Source organism: Solanum dulcamara, chromosome 7, assembly GCF_947179165.1.
Source record: "Solanum dulcamara chromosome 7, daSolDulc1.2, whole genome shotgun sequence".
NCBI lineage: Eukaryota > Viridiplantae > Streptophyta > Magnoliopsida > Solanales > Solanaceae > Solanum > Solanum dulcamara.
The window spans coordinates 10,238,684-10,261,906 of record NC_077243.1 but is presented as its reverse complement, the minus strand read 5'-3'; the positions used below and the strand labels follow the sequence as shown (position 1 = coordinate 10,261,906).

The following is a 23,223-nucleotide window of genomic DNA, read 5'->3' as shown; positions in this document are numbered from 1 at the left end:
AAAGACTAATATATTATTCAATTTCGAACTAATATATAAAGGAATTGAATTAACTTTTTATTTATAAAATATCAAAGTAGATTGCAAACTGTTGATAAGACCTGCTTATAAGAACTTACTTGCTAATTATAAACTGCTTATAAAAGCTTACTACTTAATTATAAGCTGCAGGCAACTTCTTGGTTGATTCTTTTGAAGCTGTAGAGATATATATTCATATTAGAGTGTATTTATAGCCCCTTCTAATTTATTGTACTAACCCATGATCTTCCGACGACTTTCTTCATGTGTCCTTTCGACTAGTAAAGTTGAAAAGATTATAAAAAGTTTGAAATATAAAATAAATAGTCAAACAATCAGAAAATCAACGGACTTCATTATAATGCAACTTGGCCAAAAAGTCAAAAAGTGATAAACAAACTTTGATCATTACATTACAGTATCAATTAAACAATGACGTAATTTAAACAATGTAAAAACTGATAAACAAACTTGCATCATCAAATAAAAGTACACAGTATAAATTAAAACAAGAAGGTAGTTAACAATGTCACGCACGACACATGATGAGTCATCAAACTCAAGTATTAAACTTAATTAATACATTATCTTATAAAAATAGTCTACCATACATTGTAAATAAAGGAGCTTATTTAATTTCGTTCCACATCATCACACATACACATGTAGATCCATCCATTCATCATCATCGTCCTCATCACTTACTTGCCTTTGCATTTCTCTTTTCCATGTAGAAAAATGCAAAGAGGGCCACAACAGAAAAAACAGAGAACACAACAGAACAAATATCTAAAGTGGCATGTCGTCCGCTAATTGATTGAACCTCGAAAAGGTTGTCTACCTTCTTGTCATCAGTGTTTTGTCCATAGTCAATTTCTTCACCATTAGCATTCAAAACATATGCCCTAACAAAGTAAGTACCTGTTGGGATATCCCTCTCAATTGTCCAATTGTAATTGTTGTTTGAGGATTTGTATGGCATGGTCACAATTTTGAATTGACAAGTCTTGTCCTTTTTAAGGTGGTCCTCTGTTTTCCTCCACGCACGATCTTTTTGGCTAATGGGTGAGAAACAGAGTTGCAGTTTTACTGACTTGTAGTTTGAGTCTCTTCCTGCCTTGAGTGTTTTGTTCAAGAACCAATCAATTGTGAGCGTGTCTTCCCCGGCCATCAGTACTGAAAATATTAATACAATCACATTATTTAAAAGATAATTACATGTAACTTTTTATTAAATAATAGTGATCGATAATTTAATAGGCTTAATTAATTACACGAGGAAAGAAAATGAAGAGAAAAACGATAATTACAAGACAACTAATGGAATAACGTCAAAGTTTACAGATCGATCACTAGCAATTTCACTTGATAGTTTCCTTCTTTCAAAAACGAATATATCCATAAAGATACAAGACTTCAATGGTAAAATCGAACTCGGTATTTATACCAAATTAATAAGTATATGACATGTATCACTTAATCGTGGTTAATTAATGTCTATCTTCATTTTTAAAGTCAATCACTCATATAGTATTTTTTTCTTTTTTTTTAAAACCCCTCCCTAAGAGCCCCATCTTTTTGCTCCCGTGGTGACTCAAACCTACGATATTTACCACCTTAACAACCTCCTCTTATCATCGAACAACAATACTCTATTTGCAACAAATTAAATTAAAGCCATGTATTGTAGTTCTAGGCGAATAGTTAGTATGAGAGAGATGCAACTACATAAGTAAAAAATTATCAAATCTTAAAAATAAAAAAAGGATGGGTAACACAGCACATACCTCCTTTTCTGTGATCAACAGACACTTGAAGAGTTTTCTTGAGATTAGACAACAATATTTCACCATCACAAGCAGCTAGCAATGAACATATGACAATTGTAGCCACCAAAATAGCACGAGTATTAATTGCCATTTTGCCTATTATAATCTGCTCACCGCCTCTTTAAACTTCTTTGGTATAGTGATTAGAAGAAAGAAAATTGGAAGGTAATATTCCTACTGCTACTGATCGATGATGGGCTTTATATAGATTTCTTGATATTTGCCACAAAATGAGGCCATTTTTTAAAGAAAGGTTAAAAAATGAACAAGTCAAACATAAGCCCAACTGGCAGCTAGCTCTCTAATCTCCACAAGGGGTGCAAACAATTACAATAAAACAGTGACGTCATTTTCTGATACTTAATAAGTTTTATATAATAAAATAGCTATTAGATATGTGAACTGGCCCTAAGCCATGTCCAAAGGTTAAGTTTGTGATGGTTTACAGACTAATAAATTTGTAATTTTGGGAACTACTTGTTTGGACAAGAGCTTAATTAGAAGTTGACCTTGGTTTAGATGAATATAAATAATTTTGGAATTTCTAGTTTGTTCTAAATAATATCCACTACGATCTTTCGACACATTCCATATGAATATTTAAGCGTAATAATAATAATTTGGGTTAAGAGGTTTGTCCCCTAATGATTTGGAAAGACCCCAAAACAAGAAAATCAAGTAATTAAGTGGATGGTTGATATATGAGCTGATGCAGAAGGTGGGGTAGGTTTACATATGAGAAATCGCTAATCGTATGTATAGAGCATCGTTTAGTTTAATTACATTATTTAAGGGATCTACTAGTTGGCCTCATCATTTAATATTAGACTACTCATATTTTTATCTTAGTCTTATTTGATCGGCTTAAGAGGTTTAAAACAGGTGTTTATTACCCTTCGATAGATATTAATCTTGATATATATTACTGATATATTTTATATACAAACTAGTCTAGAAAGTCAGGCTCTCCTCAGCACTAAGTACGGCTGGTATGAAGGAAATTTATAATTGGCATAACTTAAAACTTAAAAGTAGTTCAAGTTGTGTATAACTTTTTGTACATTATTCTTGACCGATCAAATTATATTTATTTAAGTGGTTAAAATTAAAGGTCCTCTTTTTTTTGATTTATTATTATTATTATTTATTATTATTATCAATAAATAAAATATTACTCTGTTATGTAATTAAGTACGAACATTTGTAATAATTGTAATTAGGATCTTAAAATCGATTATCAAAGTAAATTTTCTTTTCAAATATGAAGTTATGAACTGCATTAATATGGAATTTCAATATTGACTTCCTAAACTAATGTAATGTAATTATTATCCGGATGAAACATATATAAAGTTTAGTATTCATGTCATAATTATCTAGGAGAAAGTGCATATGAGTTCCGATCAAAATGATTGAGAAAAATTTAACCAATTTGAATCATTCACATCAAATAGTAATATCTTGAGTACTCAAATACGCCGTTAATCTAAATTCTTAACCATCTTTTTCAATTATATTTTTTTAATGAAAAAAAGTCGTAATGAGCAGAATGGTCTTCCGGACTTCCCAAATGCATTTTAATTTACTAAAGAGATGGGAGAAATTAAAAGCTTCATTCTTTGATTGTTATCAGTATCTTTTACCCATAGATCCTTCATTTCGAAGGGATATAAGATTGTATTTCAAAGGCAGGATTTAGTGCTCTACTCCAAATGATAAGCTATCTAGTGAAGAAATTTGGTATAACATATGTGAGTTATCAAGATACTCAACTTTGCTTGTGTTAGCCGATCAGTGAAAAATAATTAAGATACTCAAGTTTATTTTCTTATTTTCAACGATATGAAAATAAAAACACCATTTTACTATATTTGAAGGAATATAATATGCATATGATGACAAAAATAAGGGGGAGCAGGTTCATGTATGTACGTACGGATCACAGCTTCTATCATTACACGTACGGAAGCTTATCTCTTTCTCGTTGACTTCCATTTAATTATATTCTTACGCTTATTAAATATACAAATTCCTAAATGCAATTCCTTGTATAAGGTTTAATTTGATTTTGTTCTTTTAATTCCGCTTAAAAGAAAATTAAGAAATCTAGATTGACGGCTAAGTATTACAACAGCCCTTGAGTAGGTTATCTAACATAAGTGGGAAGAAAAAAGCAAGAGATATAGAAAGATGATATACTATGCATAAGCTATAGTCTCCTGTACCATTTAAGTTATATTTGTAATGCATAGCAATCTATAACTCTATTCACTTTGAAACAAAGATATACATGCGTTGTCTGAAATTTCGTATTATACGAAATTTCAAACATAAATGACTGAAGTCCGAATATTTTTATTTAAACTTCAATTATAATTAAATGTGACTGAATTCCACTAATTTTGCCTGAAGTTTAAGCATTTTTCGTCTCTAGTTGGGCTTTGTCAAACATATCTTCAAACACTGCGTATCTAAATTGTTCTGAAGTGCATAGGCACAATTTTTTATTTTAAAGTACGTACAAATCAAACAACGATGTCCAAATAGAATACCCATGAAATTTTTACAAAAAAATGCCGATCGGATTGGGCTTTTTTCTGATTCTGGTTTCCCAGGATTAGCCCATAATCAGCTCAAGCAAAATGTTGCTTGAGAGGCCCATATCAAGATATAATTGTAGTGTACTACTTTATCGTCTTGCCTAATTAAGTCCAAAGTTTGTTATCGTATTGCTTCAACCAAATTCTGATTATATACATACTACTATACTTCTACTAATTCTGCGAAAGTAGATCCAGCAATATACTATATTGAGTGCACATATGTTTGGCTTATCATGAAATTTGGAAAACCCATAGAGTTATCTCAGTATAATTTATAGGTCACAAGTTCAAGCTATGAAAATAATCAATAATGCTTATATTAGAGTAGACTGTCTACATCACACTACTAGGGGGCAGCCCTTCCCCAAACCCCATTTAATGCGAAGTGCTTTGTGCACCAGTCTACCCCTTTTAAGCTTTAATCATTAGCATTTATATTTCACCCATTGTATGATTTACCAATTTGAATAGCCTATATGCGTTTTTTTAAATTCCTCTCTAGAAGTTTCTACCCTTTTTGCTCCCTTGAAATTCGAGTCCACAATCTTAGAATTTGAAGTGAGGATGTTTATCATCCGAACAACTCTCTCTTGTCACATAGTCTATCTTTAAGCAATCTACCTCAGAATTATATTTAACTTAATGCATTTTTTGTTTTCTCTACTGACAACTTTAATTTACCTAAATACTTAAAAAAGTTCTTGTATAGTCACATTTTTTAATTCATGGTTGGTTATCTAAACCTCAATCGTCTTGTTCTCCGTGATCATGGAACCCAAGCAGGCATATTGGCATGCAATGGCTCCTCGTTGATGATGTAAAATATACTCCCCTGTTCTTATTTATTTGTTAAATATTTCCTAATTTGATTTTCTTTTTTACTTGTTAATTTTGATAAATTAAGAAAGGATAATTTTTTTTTTCCTATTATATCCTTAATTATTAATATTGAGTTAATGTCTTTAAAAAATATAGTGAGTAAATATGTTTAAAGCTCTATCAGTTAATAAGGATAAAATGGTAAACTTACTATACCAATAATTGTTTTCTTTGACAATTAAAAAGGAACGGAGTGAGTAGTAAAATATTTTGGCAAGCATTTATGTTGTATTAATTACTGTTAATTAAGACCTCCCAGCCATAAGTAATTGGAACTAGCTTAGATAATTGGACAGGAGGGAATTAAATCATTTTTGCAGCTTCTAAGAATTCGCCTATTTGACGCGGCAAAACCCCCAAGGAGGCGGATTTTCACAAAGACTACACAAAGAAAAAGACAATCTTTGTGCCGGCCAAATGTTACAACATTTCCTATTCATTCACTTATTTTAGCAATGTTTCTACAACGTTGTCTCTATCTTCAGATAAGAATTCCCATTTGTATTCTAGATTTTTCTTTCACTTGTAGAATCGCGCGATGGAGAAGAGATTCAACAGGAATCTTTCAAACGAAAGCAGAGGATCCTCAAAGAGTTTACAGAGGATAATTGCAGAGAACAGAAAGCCTGCTAGTCCTGTCCCTGATTTAACTGATTTTATGAATGACATGTTTTTCGGGACACCAAGTCCTGATAAAAAAACGTATAATCTGAAGGGAATTAACACAAATTCGATAGATGATGATGATGATGATTTTGACTCGAGCACAAGGAGTGTTAGCAGTAGGCTAACTCAGGAGTGGCTGCAGGAAGCTAAGCAAATGGTAGCTTCATCTCCTGGTCGTGGAAGTGAGTCACCCCCAAGGCGGCTAGTGACTTCCCCTAGGTTTGCAACATCTCATGCTAGAATTGCAGATTCTCCTACTGAAGGCAGAGATCCCCTCTCTAGGTCTGCTAGAAGGTAATTAAGAACTCATCTATTCTTTTTTTGGTATAACACTACGACAAAAATAACTTTTAGCGGCAATAAAAATACATATTAACAAAGAGTGTTATATGCTTTAGAGGCATTTACAAAAAAGCTAAAATGTAATTACCGCTAAAAAGACATATTTAGCATCAATTAATCTAATGCCGTTAAATTAATTGACGTTAAAGATAATTTTTTTACATAGTGGTATACTGACGGGTTCAAGCCTTGGAAACAGCCTCTGGCAGAAATGCAAGGTAAGGCTGCGTACAATAGACCCTTGTGGTCAGGCCCTTCTCCGGACCCTGCGCATAGCGGGAGCCTTAGTGTACCGGGCTGCCCTTTTTTTTTTAGTGGTATACTGATATTTGCTCTGAGTGCAATTGAATGGTACAATTATGATACAAAATATACAATTTGGTACTCAAAACAACAAGAATAACCAACAAACTTGACAAGTTTGTACCAAAGTAAAGAAAAAAGATATAACTTAATATTATACTTTCGTTAATATCCAATCTTTAAGACATTTAATTTCTTCTATTTATGCCTGCTAAGTATTATAAGTGTAACTGTTTAGAAACTCAAAGCTGCAGACTGTAAGCTTGAAAGAGATCATTAAGAGTTATCGTGATCTGTCCCAATTAGCCCAAGTTTATGAAGTATTTTACTTCTATTTCTTTTATTTTAGCAGTGATGTGGGCTCTATAATGTACTGATGAAAATGTTATTAATTAGAGCTCTGAAAATCACTTAAGATGAAAAAAACACTTGTCCAAACTTGGTATTTACACCAACCTGCATTCATTAGTTATAAAATGAGGTGAATATAACATATTAACTAATCATATGATTAAATGATAAAAAAAAGTGTAGAAAAGAGACATTTCATCTTATTGGTGGTTTGGTGTAAAACAGCAAACTTGAACAAGTTTTTCGAGTTAGGTTTGTGATGTATTACTTTCTGTTTCAATTTATTTGAACTATTTTTATTTTAAGTAATTCTTTTTAATTTCAATTTTCCACGTGACATATCTAAACCATACATTTGACATATCTTTAATTTAAGACTACAAGATTCAAAAGTTTCCTTTATTTGCTAAAATTTTGTATCAAGTCAAAAAATAGTCAAAACGAATTAAAACGGAGAGAATATTGTTTTAGGGTAATTATGCCTATTTGGCACTCTAAACACATCTAAACTACTGTCACCTTTTTGTGTGTTTCACATCCAACTATCAGTTGTTTCTTTTTTCTATCTGAACTATTGTCATGCCTAATCAATTTAGATGTGTGATTTAATACGTATAGATGATGATAGTTCAAGTAACAAAATTGAACAACTAATAGTTAAGATGTGAAGCTTGCGAGAAAAAAATGATTGTTAGATATATTTTTTATCATTAACTCAAAACTTTTACCATAGATTTCCTTTGCTGGAAAAACAGGCATAGATCAGTGGTGGGGTTCAGTGAAGAAATCCTCTCAAAAACAGCACAACACAACCGCAATAAATCAGAGCCGTTGATAATTGATCCTCCGTCAGCCGGCACATCCCCTGCATCAAACGTTCAAGATTGGTTCTCCAATATCTTTAAACCTCCAAATGATGGGCCCACCGCAGCCACATCCGAGCCCACTTCTCCCAAGCCCAACAATGAGCAACCCGCACTCACCCTCCCACCCCGCCAATCAATCAGTCGCCGGACGCGGTTCCATACTAACTCTAATGCATCTCAGCCACACTCTATCAGCTCTCCAAAACGAACTTTCAAAATTCCCGCCATAGCCTCAACGGACAATGTTCCACAACACTTTTTAGACGGCAAGCCACTTTCTCCACCCAAGAGTCTCGTCGAATCTTCTCACCGGAGATCGATTTCATCCACGACATGCTCGATTCCCGACGATCCGACTCCGAGGAATTTAGTAGAGTCGGCTCATAGGAGGACCACTTCCGCGTCCACGTGTTCTTTCGAGAAGGTTTTGCGAAAGAACAATGTGGACGGAGATGAAGTGAAGGAGGAGGATTTGAAGAGTCAGGAATTGAATCGGTTCTTGAAGGAGCAGAGAGACAAAATCAACAACATATTTAGTGGTCAGATAAAAGGGAAAGCCAAAATTGTGCTCTCTGGACCTTCCAACAGTTGAGTTTCCGCTGATATTTTATCCAATTTTAGATCGATAAATTGTGTGTGGTTTGCTTAATGTTTCCATTATTTTACTGAGTGAGTTTAAATATTGTAGGTACAAGTTCAATGGTGTCAGCAATTTGCTATGCTTGGTTGTTGGAAAATAGGACGAGGGCGAATGAGCAAGAGGGAGGAGATGCGAATACAATTCAGGTGGTGGTTCCTGTGATGAATATGACAAGAAGGAAAATGTTGAAGCAGCGGCAAGCAGCACGGCTTTTTCACATTGTTGGTCTTGATGCCAAATCTCTGCTCTTTTCCGATGAGGTATTCTACTAGTAGCAAGATCTTGAGACTCTTCATATAAGGTTAAGCTAGCGCTTGGCCATGGATTTTGGATCAGAAAATCTGTTTTACCTTGAAATTTGATCAGATTTATTATCTTCAGATATATTCAAGTTCCCATGAACTGGTTCAGATCGGGATTTGAATTTTTGGGACTTCCACTCACGGAATTTCAAAATTTTTAAAAAGTAAAATGCATCTCCAAACACGACTTCGAATTCCAAAAACAAAATTCAAAAACTCAAATTTTCAAGTTTTTATGTGCTTTAACATTGATGTATTGTACTTGTGAACTGTGAACAGGACCATAGAAAACTTAGTTAAACTTTTACGTTAATCTCAGATTTTCTATGTACCTTTAGGAGACACAATTCGACATGCTTTAGCGAGTTGTATATATCATGTTTGTACATTGATTTCTAGATTAGTATGTTCCTCCTCATTTAGACTGCAATCAAAGATCTAATTGTGCATCATTTAGTAATGCATATAATATGTAATCTCCCTTGAATGTCAGAACAGATCTTGCAAGTTATACCACTTGTAAGCCATTTGGGATTGTTTCCTTTGATGAGCTAATGCTGATTTTTCTTCTTCTTTTGGTTTTGAACAGGTTGATTTGGAAACACTACTGTTGGCTAAGCAGCTAAGCATGCTTGTAGTTGGAGAAGACATACTCAAAACTAATGGAGAGGTACATATAGTGTGCTCTCCACAGTAGATATAAGTTAAAATCAGGGAAAGAAAGAGCCTAGCATAATTTGGTGAAGCTTTCTAACATTTTTTCCTGTCATTTGTCATACATGTAGGCAGTATCAGGGTGTACTGTTCTTACGGACAATTATTGCGAGGATGCTTATGAACTACTTCAGAAGCCTATATTGAAAAAGCTTCTGGTACTAAATAAGCTCCATTCTTCAAATTAACAATATAAGCAGATGAGAAGCACTTTTTGATCTCTACACTCTACTTCTCAGCTCGCAGGCATACTTCTAGACACACACAACTTGAGTGCATCTTCTAAGGTGTCGATGACAAGAGATGTAGAAGCAGTTCAGCTGCTTTCAGTTGGCTCCACCCCTAATTACAGAAATGCTTTTTTTGATCAATGTATGTTTTTCATAGCAGCTATTGTAGAATTATCATCACATATTCACACCATTTTCTGAGATAGAAGTTTATGATTTTGTTTTCCTTGCAGTGATGCAAGATCCGAAGAATGATAGTTTCGTTGAAGCTATGAAGCAGAGTTATGGAAATTCACCCATTGAGAGTAAGTTCACTGACAAATATTGGTGATTCTATTGCCTACTTGGGACCAAAATACTGTTGAACATTTTAGCTTTATTTTCACTTAAATGATTTTGTCTAACACTTACTTTTGTGTTGCATACCCTGCGATTGAATTACCTCTGATGATTGCAGGTAGCCATAAATATAGAGCACATCAGGTCTTGGAGAGGAATTCCATTCCTCAAGAAAATATGTCAAGTTCAGATAAGATATCTAAAGATGTGAAGAATGGGAAGACAAATAGAGTGTCACCAAACAAAGGTACTTCACTTCATGTTAATTTTAGTTGAATTAATTGTCATGCACAAAGATCATCATCTTCTAGCTTTGGTCAATAAACTTCTCATCATTTTCATGTAGGATTAATATGTCTTAAAATAACCTGGAAAGTTTCTATGATATGTGTACATTCTCTGCAAAAAATTAAAAGACGTCTGCCTAGTTTCTTACCAATATTAGTTAACAATACCTTATAAGGTAACACATTATTGCTCCCACAAAATCAAATAAGTTATTTCCAATTTGTTGGTATGGAGACTTATCCATGTGCTTATAAGTTGTACTGATAGGATATGACATTTTACCTACTGATCTCCCTGCAATAGAAAGATAACGAAAACATAAGAGATAAAAAATTAGTGTTATTTTTTCATTGTTCCTTTCCTCTCTTGGAACACCTGATAGAATATGAATGCTAGAGCAAAGAATAATACATTGTCAACATTTCAAGGATCAATTGGCCTAATCATATTTGTTTCCTTCTAGGTAAACCGGCGGTATCACCTATACATGCTCCTCTAGCATCACCAGCAAAACCAGCCGATGCTTCACGTGGCAAGAACAAGACCTTCTTCTTGGCAAAGTGGTTTGGTTTTGGGAAGTGAGTTATTAAATCTGCTAAAATATGAGTAATTTCAATCATCCAATGCTCAAATATAGTCTGAGAACTGTCAAGCCGATGGAAAGTGAATTTTGTTCACCCACAACATTATAGGGAATTTTCAAAATGTTTGGAGAGCTTTTTTGGTTGTTGGTCTTATTTAATTAATTTTTTTGTGTCTGGACCAGGCTGTTTCCACATGCTACAATGTTTTTTTTTTTTTACATCTGGATGGATTTAGTTGATTTTTTTCTTATGTTAAACTTGTGTCGACCTTGTAATACCTATGGTAGAGTTAATCTATATGTGATTTTATACAAGATATAATATGAAATAAGAATAAGAACACCTAAAACTTGTATATGCATACTGACTTCTTTTTTTCGAATTACAAGTATACTAGCTAGTGATGTTAATTCTAGATTCTTCTTCTATCACAATCTGTATATAATCTTTCAGCACATACTTATGCATCCCATAATAATTCCCGAGTTATAATTCCTGCATAACTAGTGTGATTACTTCATGAACTGCTCTACCTTATGCTCAGTCTCAGTAATTCCTGAATAAACATCCTAGGCATTTGTCTAGCTTTATTTTTCACTTGACATTATTGCAGAAAATTGCTGAGATTGATAGTTATTGCTGGTTAAAAGAACATATTTTGCTCTGATTTATGAAGTAGTCAAGTCACAATCCATTTTGAACATGGAATTTTTTCAGTTATTGTAATTTGTCTCCCACGGAAGAATTTTGCTCTGATTTATGAAGTAGTCAAGTCACAATCCATTTTGAACATGGAATTTTTTCAGTTATTGTTATTTTGTCTCCCACGTAAGAACTAGATCTTTATGTAACCTGATTTCTTCCCATGAAAATGCTTGATGTTCAAGAATATTGTATTCCTTGAAAAACAGCCAGTTTCCTTAATTCCAACTTCCAAACTCAACTTCTCTGTTCAGCCATAAATAATACTACTATGCAAGTTTTTGATTAAATTTTCTTGACCAAATTTTCTGTTATCAACCAAACTTATCAATAGGCTTACCTTAAGTAGGACTATGGCCAGACTGTACAAAGCTATGATGTAAAGTCTCCAGCACATCTTTTCACTTGTTTTATTGCCTGAGCCAATAAATTTCTGGTAGAATTCCAGAGTATTAAATCTCCCATCCCTTATCATTTGTTTTGTCTTATCTTCAGAGGTTCCTCATTTTGAACTCCACTTCTGTCCACACCCTTTTAAGAAAATATGATAAATTAATGATCATCAAATCATTGCACAATAAATTTTGTAAAGGAAGAGAAAATTCTTTGCAATATTATATTGTTAAGATGTTGGTTTATTTCTGTATAGATTAAGGATTTTTCTATGGACTTGTCGTCTTCGTTGTTGAAAGTACACAAAGTCATTTGTAATTTTTCTTGAAATAGGAACTCACATAGTTCATTTTACCTCAGTTAGTTACACCAAATGCAGAAATACAGTGAAGCAAAATGTATTCAATATTTTTCTGTATATATATAGAATTTAGAAGACAAAAGTATCACAAAAATAATTGCTCACTTATGAAAAACCAGAGTTGAGAAAGAGAAGAAAACTGTGGGAGAAAACAAACATGGAGATGCCTCTAGATTGGGAAAATAATTGGGCATGTTATGTTATCCAATGTGTCTTTGTCCAATTATGCCCATTTCTTTTTCACAAACAGCTGTAACTACCTTGCAGCCACAATATGCTAATTTGGGCCCCAATTGTTCCCATGTGCCTTGCTCTTTTCCTTCTCTCATCTGTCAACCCAATCTCCTTCCTAATTAGGCCATGACATGAGTCTCAGTTTTTCTCTTTCAACCATTATGTTTATTTTAGCTGCTGCTTTTAATGATGATAGATACAATAAACCAATAGCCACTTTATGTAACTTTCTCATTCTACTTTCCAAGCATAAAGAAACAGGCAAAAATCTGAAGAGTTGTTTGAATTTAACCCCTCTATTGAACCAGAGCTCCCTGTTTGGGATGACAATGGAGTCGATGTCGATGAAGAGAATGGCGGTGATGATAATTCGGATACTGATGAAGGGGATGTAGATAACAGAACTGGCTTGAAAATAAACAAAGCATGCCTTAAACCAGGATTGAAAATCCAGTCATGAACATCCCAATAAACTTCTATCCTCACTTTGTTGAGATGAATCGATTCGTTCCCTCTGAATTTCCACTGTAAATGCTTCACATGAATGAACAATTTCCCATCTATCCTTATCTCCATTTCTGGATCAACCCCATCGATAGAAATTCGACTACTGTTAATCCTGTTCTTGCACTCAATAGAGATCTCATGCATTCTGCCCTTGTCATGGAATTTAACTCTTGTTGAAAACTTCTTCTTGCCAAAAATGTGTTCTTTTCTTGATACAAGAATTGGTTCAATAAGTGCTGGCCTGCAGCCCGTCTTTCTATAAGCATCTTTCTTCAAATCACCAAGAAGCAGAATAACTTCCTCATCACAAACCACTGCTACATAGTACTCTGAACTTGGCTCTGTCTCACCATTAAATTTAGCAGCCTTAAGATCCCAGAATATGTCAACTGGCTTACTGTCCACAAGAAAATGCTTTGAACCTTGTTTCCTCCAGAAGTACCAGGGCTTTAGCTCCACTTTGCAAGTATACTGCCCATCTCCACTTGATCCATCTACTGACACTGATAAACCATGGAGCAACAAGTTCTTGCACCAAGTAACTGTGATTAACCTGCATTGATCAGCAATTTTCGTCCGATAAACCGACATAAAAATGCTTTGCCCTGACCTGGTTACTGCAGCATGATCATCTGATAACTTTTCCCCTGCTGAGAAACAAGCAGGAATTGAATCTTGCATCATTTAGCTGATGAATCTTGATTGGCTATCTCACAGAGCCTATCAAACAAGGATAAGAAAGTAGTATAGTTTTTAGGAGGATAAATTATTTTGAAATGAGTATTAACGTAGGGAAAGAATCCTAGATATTAAATGTTTGGGAGTAACAGATGGCACCAGAGGTGATCTTGGCAGCATTGATGAAATACAATAATAAAAAAATAGGTATCTGAACTGGCAAACAGATGGCAAGATGAATAAGAGTGACTGAAAGAGAAACCCCTTTTATATTCAATTATCTAATGTTTATCTTTCCTGTCTTTCTTTTTTTTCTTTCATTTTTCTATTTGGTTTATTATTTATTAATACTGTATTAGCTTTCTTGGTTATACCCCATTTCGTTTTAAAATGCTTTTCAAAAAGACAACTTTTTTTGAACCCATGGTAGACTTGATTATGTCACAGTTAAAAATACTCATTTCTATGCATTGGTGAAAAAGCAGAGAAGTCTTCTTCACCAGATCTTAAGTTAGTAGATCTTTATGCACACAATGACCAGTCAAAAGCAAAAAATGGAGTTCCCAATGAATGCTTCTTCAGTACATTCTTTTACACTTCCTTTGAGATGTATAATTGACATTTGAGCTTATTTGTCATGATTATTAAAAAAAGTTACCGAATATATATAATTATTTCTCATTTTAAAAGTTCAAGACAACTTAATAATTTTTTTATATTTTATTCTTAATAGTAATTATTCTCAAACACTATAAACACCTCTATGAGTGGATGACACGTAAATAGAGTAAATATTCAAGGTAAAGAAATTATATTTTAAGATTTCTATCCCTTCTCTCTTGTTTGGTAGAATTCTTATATATTCACTTGTCCTAAATTATTATTTTGGGAAAAAAGTTAAAAATATCCTTAAATTATTTGAAATAAACAAAAATGTCATCCGTTTATAATTTAGTCCAAAAATACCTTTGTCATCAATACTTTGGTCCAAAAATGTCCTTATTATTATTTAATGGGTCAAAAATGCTCTTTTTCAAATAAATATATTATTTATTTTCTTTTTGAACACATTTTCCCCCTAATAATATTTTTTTATTAGCAAATACTTATTCTGCTTCAATTAGAAAAAAATAAAAAATAAAAAATATTTCTTATTTTATTATAATTATTTTTTATTGTTATTTGAATAAAAATTAATGATAGATTTATTATGATCTTATATTTATATATATATATATATATATATATATATATTATCCGTTAAAACTTAGAGTACATGAAATTATTCTTTTTTAATTGATAAAATGAGATTACTAAGAATAAAATAATTTTCTACATTTTTATTACTTAAAGTGGTTTAAAAAGAAAGAAAACAAGAATAGATTCCTTAAAAGTAATATTTTTATAAAAAACAAGATTTTTTTTTAAAAAATAATATTTATTCGGAAAAAGGTCTTTTTGACATATTTTGTAACAATAAAGATATTTTTGATCCATTAAATAACAATATAGACATTTTTGGACCAAAATATTTATGACAAAATTATTTTTGAATCAAATTATAAACGATGACATTTTTATCCATTTCAAATAATTTAAAAACATTTTTTATCCTTTCCCTATTATTTTTAAGGTATTATTATTTGAATCATTCAGACTTGAAGAAGTTTATTTGAAGATAAAAGAGGAATATGAGAGGAATCTAGCTAGGGAGACTGAAACAAAGCAGAATGAGTCAGTGTAATTAGGTGAAAGTGTTTTCAGATCTGGTCCAACTCAATCTTCTTTTGTTCCTTGGCCTCTAGACAAAAGCAAAATGGGAGCAAGATTACAAATAGACTCATCATCATCATCATGTGTTGGATCTCTAGTGAAAAAGAATCATGATTCATGTATTTAAAGATTTGAAGGGAGTTTAATTTAGTACAAGTTCCAATATTTATTATTTATAATAGTAGTAGAAAAAAAATAGTACAACTAATACAGTGGCAGTGTATACTTCGATTAATTAAAATGAATGAAAAGATTAATGCTAGGGGAAACATCATCTAATCATTATATATTTCCCCATAAAAAGTGTTTATTGTTCTAATAAATTTGAACTGTCATGGTTGCCTTTTATATATAAAAAAACAAAAAGGAGGAGATATCTCCTGCATTTAATAGTGAATCTTTGGTTGGTTAGCCTAAGATATTGCTCCCTTACGGTCTTTTCTATCCGTCATTTCAGGAAGAAAAAGTTGTCCAAAATAGTTTTCCTTTTCTTTTCCTCTAAATAACAACAAGAAAGACAAGAAAGGAAAAACAGTAGCAGAGTGCTAAGATTAACATGAAAAACATCAGTCTAGGTAACAGACCACATGTAGACGAGGAAAAAAACGTTGTGTAAAAAAGGAAGTAACTGAAGACATTCAACAACAATAAAAATGTCAGAAACGGTTAATAACAACTCTAACCAAACTAGTGATACACGACATTAGCTGCAACAGCATCAGTGATTGAAATGGTTGGGCAGGTGATCTCCTAAACGGGAGGTCTCAAGCATGTTTGATCTTATTGCGCAAGACTTAAATAGTGCAGATTACTGATCATGTGTGGATAACGACTACGGGTTCCATGTTAACAACAGCAGCAAAAAAAGTGATAGACGACATTAGCCAAACAAAGAGATCGTTTTACAGCCAACAAAGCCTTTCAAGACAACACCTTAAAATCAAATATGAAGCAATATCTGAAGGGTCATTCTTACAAATGCTCCTATTTGGGTGATTTTTAATTTTTGCCTCTCAAAATTATTGATATTAAGTTTTACCCCTTTCCGAATTTTAAGTAACAAAAAAATAGCCGAAAATGCCTCTGGCAATCTCAAGACATAAGTTCAGTTAAAGTGATGCCCCAAAATATGCTCCAAACATAAGTTCAATGGCACAAGTTATGCCCAAGGACATAAATGCAATAGCACAAGTTATGGCTGAAGGTGAAAGAAATTAAGTTCAAGGCATAGCTTATGTTAAAGACATAAATTTAGTGACCCAAATTATACCCCAAAGATATAAGTTCCTTGAAAAAAGTCATGCCGCTTAAGTTCAGTGGCATAGTCATGCCCTAAGACAAAAGTTCTCCAAAAATCTTGCCCTCAAATCAAATACTACATAACTTATACCAAGACAAACATTCTCCAAGGTCATAATTAAGAATACTTTCTCCTATAGATTTTATTCAATGAACAATAGAGGTAAAGATTAAAGACCACACCCTAGTCCGTGCAAAAAACTTGAAATCTGAAAGTTAGACCTAGTAAGATCAAGTCCAACCAACCAACAAGATCCGTGAGGCCATGTAAGACCAATACGGCAATACCCAATACCAAGATTTGATTAACATTGGGCCAATATTTCAGTGAGAAGGGATGATGTTTGGCCCATTTATGTTTAGTGTAGTGTCCATATATAGCCCAATAAGATCATTTGATCAGCTTGCACAACCAAACTGGAACCAAAAGGACAGCTAAAACTTCAGTAAAGGAACGTGCTTCCTCTATCTGCTCTTAGTTATGGAGTATTTCAATCCTCTTTTGTTTCTTCAAATACATACGGCATTTTAGGAGTTCCCAAATAGAGAAATATAGTAGTTGTTGAAGAATGAAACAGTCGGTGATTAATGAAATAGGTGATCTCCTTATATAGACTTGAATAATCATTTCTTTCAAAGGTGAATTTATAAGCAAAAATTGGGGCACCTGAATATGTGGTCTCTTCATAGAACTAGGTACCTTATGTGTATAACTTCTGAAATTGACACTATAAGAAGATTAAATGGTGTACTTGGTTGAAGGTTAAATTATTTACCTAGAGGATTGAGAGATCAATTCCACTAAATAAATTTTGTTTCCTTTTTTTCTTTTTGTTTAGTGGTGCACCCTTTTTTTCGGTTAAATTTTGATATTTTATTGATGAAGTAATGAGTATAAAACACCACCTTACACCACCTCGGACAAAGCACATTCCCTACATGGCTCAATCGACAAGGAAAGAAATAAACAATCAATCAAAAATAAAACAACTAACACTTTGAACCTCCCTGTCCCCTCTATTCCTTTGCTAGAGTTACTCTCAAATAGAGACATTTTCGTTTATCACTATTAATGATCTTTCTTTCCGCTACTTTCAAACTGCTGAAATCTTTGTAGTTGCACCCTCCTTTATTAATTGCAATATTTGTCAAGTAGTCTGCCAGTTGATTTTCTTCCCTGAGAATGTGCTGGAATGTATGTTGTTTGTCCTATAAGCATGTTTTGATTTCTATCACCATCTCTGTGATTATTCAGGAATATGACTATTTTCCTTCTAGAATCTTGTACAATAGCATATAATCTGTTTGAATAATTATATTATTGTGTTGCTCCTGCCTGCTATGTTTACGTGCTTCTAGGATCGTTTTTGCCTCTGCTACAGAGTTAATGGTGTTTTCAATAGTAGCTCCCTCTGCATACAATAAATCTCCTCTTTTATTCCTCAAACAAAAGGCATAGGAGCTTATACCTGGATTTCCCCTCGAAGCCCCATCTGTATTGTATTTTAGCCAACCTACTGATGGTAAATCACACAATACTCTTGTTACCTTCATCTTGGGACTGTAACCTTTCAATTCTTTAATCATATCTGGCCAATTACTAGGACATTTCATATTAGGCTTCCTCATTTGTAGCATCATGAAAATATTCCTGGTAATATTATGAATGACTCTCTGAATTGATGTCTTCTTTCCCTCATGCTTCATTATATTCCTCCTTCTCCAAAGTTCCTATATTATAAAGCTAGGGATAGCTCAATAGTTTGGTCTCATTATTTTTTTAACATCTCTCTCCCACCATAGCATTATCACTTTCATCAAATGCAGTCCTTCAATGTTAAAATCTGTAAAAGAACAAAAATAGGATCAAGTCCTATCAGCTAAAAAAATTCTAGGAACACATGAGTAAGTGTCTCTTGAGTAGGTCTTTCACAACACCAGCACCTAGATGAACCTTCCAGTCCCCATCTTCTCACTCTGTCATCTACAGATAATTTGAATTTCCATAATCTCCACATTGTGAATGCCACTTTAAAAGGGAAGCCTTTTGTCCAGATCCACTTGTAAATTTTATTTTCTCCTTCTTTACGCCTTATATACTGCCAAACTGATTTCATAGAAAAGGTTCATTTATTGTCCATCATCAATACTGGCTTATCTGACTTAAACATTTGTCTAGGAGGTTGAATATTATGACTGATATGCTCTACTAGCTCCTATAGCAATATATCATTCAAAACTTCTATGTCTCATTTTTCCCTCTTTACTAATTCATCATCTCTTTTGTAATTGTCTTCTCATTCATAGTCTTCTCCTGTAATGGTGTACAAGTTCCTCATTCCCATCCAGTTATCATGCAACAACGATGTTGATCCTTTTCTTAGTAGCTAAAAGATTTGATGCTCAATAAGATCTCTGGCCAGGCATTTTCTTCCACACCTATGATCCTCTATTTCCTATTCTCTACACCACTTCATTTGCATGCTCTTTTTTATAGTACTTATTTCTCATATACTCACTCCATAGTGATGGCTTTGTTCGAAAATTTCTCCATAATTTGCAAAATATGGCCATTAATACATCTTTCATTAGTCTGAATTCTAGTCCCCCTTCCTTCTCTGGCAAACATAAATTGAACCACTTTGTCTAATGTCTTCCTTTCCCTCCAACACAACTGCTCAAAAAATATTGTGCCATCATTTTTTGAGCTTGATTCAGTACATTCATTGGAGGATTCATGACTGACAGGTAATGAATGGGAGTGCTTTGGAGTACATGTTTTATTAGAATAACTTTTTCTCCATAAGATAGTAATTTTCCTTTCCATGCCTGAATTTTTGAATCAATCCTTTGTAAAATCTGCTGATAATATGATTTTTGCTTTCTTTTATAGAATATAGGGCATCCCAAGTAAGTGAAAGGGAATTTCTTTCTTAGAATTCCTGTTGCTACCTCAGCTATCACTGCTTCTCCTCCTGCTATAGAATAATGCATATAAATACTACTCTTTTTCTTGTTTATTTTCTGTCCAGAAGTATCTTCATATCTCTTCAAAGTATCTGTAATCATCAGCATTATTCTTACTTCTGCCTTGCACGTTATAATCATATCATCAGTAAATGCTAAATGGTTCACTTTTAGACTACCTCTTGGCATTCCAAACCTCTTAAAGTCTTTCTTCTCCATAAGAGAATTTAGGAATCTAAGCATAAATTCAGCTGCCAATATAAACAGGGTAGGTGAGAGAGGATCACCCTGTTTAAGTCCTCTAGAAGATTTAAAGAATCCATTTGGTTGTCCATTTAGTAGAATTGAGTACCAGTTGTTACTGATTAGTCTGAACACTATATAATTAATCCTTTCTCCAAAACCTATTCTTCTTAATACCTTAGTCATGAATATCCATTCTGCCTTGTCATAAGCTTTCATCATATCCAGTTTTATAACTAGATTTGGTGGCTTTCCTCTTTTTCTGATTTCAGCAATGATTTCTTGCACTAATAGCACATTCTCTACTATACTCCTTTCTTGCACAAATCCTATTTATTCCGTAGAAATAATCTTAGGTAACACTGTCTTAAGTTGTTCTTGATTAATTCTTGGGAAGATTTTATTTACGAAATTACTTAAAGAGATAGGTCTAAGATTTGAGAAAGTATTCACATTAACTTTCTTAGGAATGAACACTAAATTCATATGGGTTATAAACCTCGGCAGCTCTGCCCCTCCAAAGAAAGCCCTGACCATACTGCAAATTTCCTCTCCAGTGATGTCTCATGTTTGCTGATAAAAAGCTCATGTCATTCCATCCGACCCTCCTGCACTATTTTTATTTAGTCTCATGACTGCCTCTTTGATTTCATCTACTGAAGGCATTTCCTGAAGCTGCTTTTTTTCTTCCTCACTAATCATGACTGGTAGTTCATTCAACATTTTAAATTCATCCCTATCTGCTTGTTTTGTAAACTGCTTTGTGTAGAACTCTTCAGCCGCCTTTGCAATGTCTTCTTGATCCTCTAACCATTCCCCATCATCATTCTGGATTTTGTGCACTCTAAGTCTCTTCTTTCTTCCCTTGACTATTATACGAAAGAACTTTGTGTTTCTCTCCCCGTCCTTGAACCATTCCATCCCTGCTTTCTGTTTTCAAAATTCTTCCTCTCTAGAAAGTTGTTTTTAGCTTCGCTTTCTTTTTGTGAAGCTTTTTCCTATTGCCTTCTGATGGGTCTATCTCAAATTGAGTTTCCTGAACTTTAATGACTTCCTCCAAAATGGTTATCTCTTGAAATATATTTTCAAAAGTATCTTTACTCCATTTGGGCAAAACTTTCTTTATCTTTTTAGCTTATGATGGAATAAGATAAAAGGATCCCCGTCAAAATCTGCTTTTCAGTGTTGCTTTACCATATCCTGAAAAGAACTTTCTTTTAACCAGAAATTAAGAAATTTAAACGGTCTTACTATTATCTTCTTAGTGGTTTTGAAGGTAATTAGAAGAGGTTTATGATCAGATTCGCTTCTCACTAAGTGCTCCACCTCCAGTACTGGAAAAAGATCTTGTAATTTGTCATTGCCTATCACCCTATCTAGCCTTTTAAAAATGCACTCTGCATCTGTTCTACCATTCCATCAAGTGTATTTACCTCCTTTAAAACCCTTATCCTCCGAATTACACACGTTAATACAATGATTGAAGTCCCTGAATTCCCTTCCGAATACTGGTAGACCTCCTAGCTTCTCCTCTTCATTGCTTATTACATTGAAATCTCTCCCTATCAGCCAAGGGGCATTGATACTATCTGCCAACTCCTCCATGGATTTCCATAGCCTTTGTCTTTCACCTTGCGTACATTTAGCATACACAATTGATACCACCACTTCTGTGCCCAACTCTTGGTTCTGAAGTTTGAGTGTTAGTATCGGCTCTTCATCTCTTTCTATAGAGCTTTCCAGTTCTTCATCAATGAATGCCCAAATTTTGCCATTCACATTTGCCACTGCATGTTTCATCCCTAACTTTCTTCTGAAAACCTCTAGTTCTTGCTTCTCCTCAAACGGTTCTGAAAAACCCACAAAGTAAAATTGGTTTCTTTTATGAAGATTAATAAGCCTAGTAAACGCCTTTTGAGTGTTTACTAATCTAATATTCCATATTAAAAGTCTCATTGATAATTAGTAGTTTTGATAATCGTTCTCTTAAAGCCTTTAGTGGTGCACCCATGATACTAAATACATTTCTTTCCTTTCTTTTTAATAGTGGTGCGCCCATGTTCTAGAAGTCCTAGATTCGACATTGCTTCTGCTAGTTTTTGAGATTGAGTTAGGTCCTAGATTCATTTCTTTATATAGTATTAGAGTCAGAATCATCAAATTGCCCACGCTCTAGATATCAAACCTTAGACATGAAATGAAATGTTAATTAAATAATGAATTGTTGCGGTCATTATCAGGAGATTGAAAACCAAACAGCCACATGTAGTGTTGCGTAATACATGTTCGAACTTTGGAACAAGTTCCTCCTAATAACAGCCTACAAGAAAATGGCCTACCTAATTTTCTTCCCAAGGATATATGACTTTGTGCGGCGAATTATTCCATTATATGATAATGACATCCATTTCATTCCCATAAAATCATATTCTAATCTCTTTTATTTGCCTTTTTCTTTCACCAAAATGCTATTTACCCCACGCAAACTACCACCTGAATTACGTGAAAGGCTATGAAGACCTTCAACAAATTGAAAAGGAGAAAGACAAGGACAAAAAAACTAGTCTATTGATCATTTTTAAAAGCAATAATGGCCTTTTTCTTGGTCAAATTAAACTATTTGGTATTCAAAATTCACTGATCCGACTAATTCAGATTCACATCATTTAAAGACTATTTAAAAGGAAGCTCAATCACTCTACTAGAAATTTCTCCGTTTCAATGCTCGAACTCGAGACCTCTTATTCAATCACATTTCTCGACGATAGTAACAACACTTTCATCACATATATAACTTGTTAATTCACAGTGTCGGTGAATTAATTTCTTTATGAGAAACGCCATGTGGTAACAGCTCTTATTAGTTGTGAGCATTTATCTCATCATGAGTACACAAAATTCTTTTTTAAAGAAATAAAAAAAAAAAACAGATACTTGTAAATGAAACAATTGGGAATGGAGCACTGAAAATCCAGTGTAGAAAACGTTAATATACAACCCCAATCATTTTGGTTAGCACATGATGTCAATGTTCCCTGCTTTTCCTATATTCTAATTAACTTACTATATACTTTGGCCTAGCATTGTTTTCTTACATTAATTACTCATC

General features: G+C 33.5%; 3 protein-coding genes across 4 annotated transcripts; 1 reads left to right on the top strand and 2 right to left on the bottom strand.

The window, feature by feature from the left end:
* Positions 1 to 473: 473 nt before the first annotated feature.
* LOC129895462 (high-affinity nitrate transporter 3.1-like) lies at positions 474 to 2,040 on the bottom strand. The gene is made up of 2 exons (XM_055971185.1): positions 1,809 to 2,040; positions 474 to 1,197 (listed from the first exon to the last, which is right to left on the bottom strand). The coding sequence occupies exons 1-2, from the start codon at positions 1,939 to 1,941 to the stop codon at positions 719 to 721; spliced, it is 612 nt and encodes a 203-aa protein (XP_055827160.1). The 5' UTR covers positions 1,942 to 2,040; the 3' UTR covers positions 474 to 718.
* A 3,688-nt stretch (positions 2,041 to 5,728) lies between these two features.
* LOC129896699 (uncharacterized) lies at positions 5,729 to 11,316 on the top strand. Its single transcript, XM_055972646.1, has 9 exons — positions 5,729 to 6,292; positions 7,750 to 8,447; positions 8,549 to 8,760; positions 9,392 to 9,472; positions 9,588 to 9,674; positions 9,756 to 9,888; positions 9,980 to 10,051; positions 10,204 to 10,332; positions 10,837 to 11,316. Exons 1-9 carry the CDS (start codon positions 5,871 to 5,873, stop codon positions 10,953 to 10,955), a joined length of 1,953 nt encoding a protein of 650 aa, XP_055828621.1. The 5' UTR covers positions 5,729 to 5,870; the 3' UTR covers positions 10,956 to 11,316.
* On the bottom strand, positions 10,425 to 14,100 carry LOC129896700 (uncharacterized). Of its 2 annotated transcripts, none has more exons than XM_055972647.1 (3): positions 12,394 to 14,100; positions 12,000 to 12,190; positions 10,425 to 10,667 (listed from the first exon to the last, which is right to left on the bottom strand). In XM_055972647.1, exon 1 carries the CDS (start codon positions 13,836 to 13,838, stop codon positions 12,879 to 12,881), a length of 960 nt encoding a protein of 319 aa, XP_055828622.1. In that variant the 5' UTR covers positions 13,839 to 14,100; the 3' UTR covers positions 10,425 to 10,667; positions 12,000 to 12,190; positions 12,394 to 12,878. The 2 variants fall into 2 exon arrangements, with proteins under 2 accessions (XP_055828622.1, XP_055828623.1); XM_055972648.1 differs by having other exon boundaries at positions 12,408 to 14,100.
* Positions 14,101 to 23,223: the final 9,123 nt, after the last annotated feature.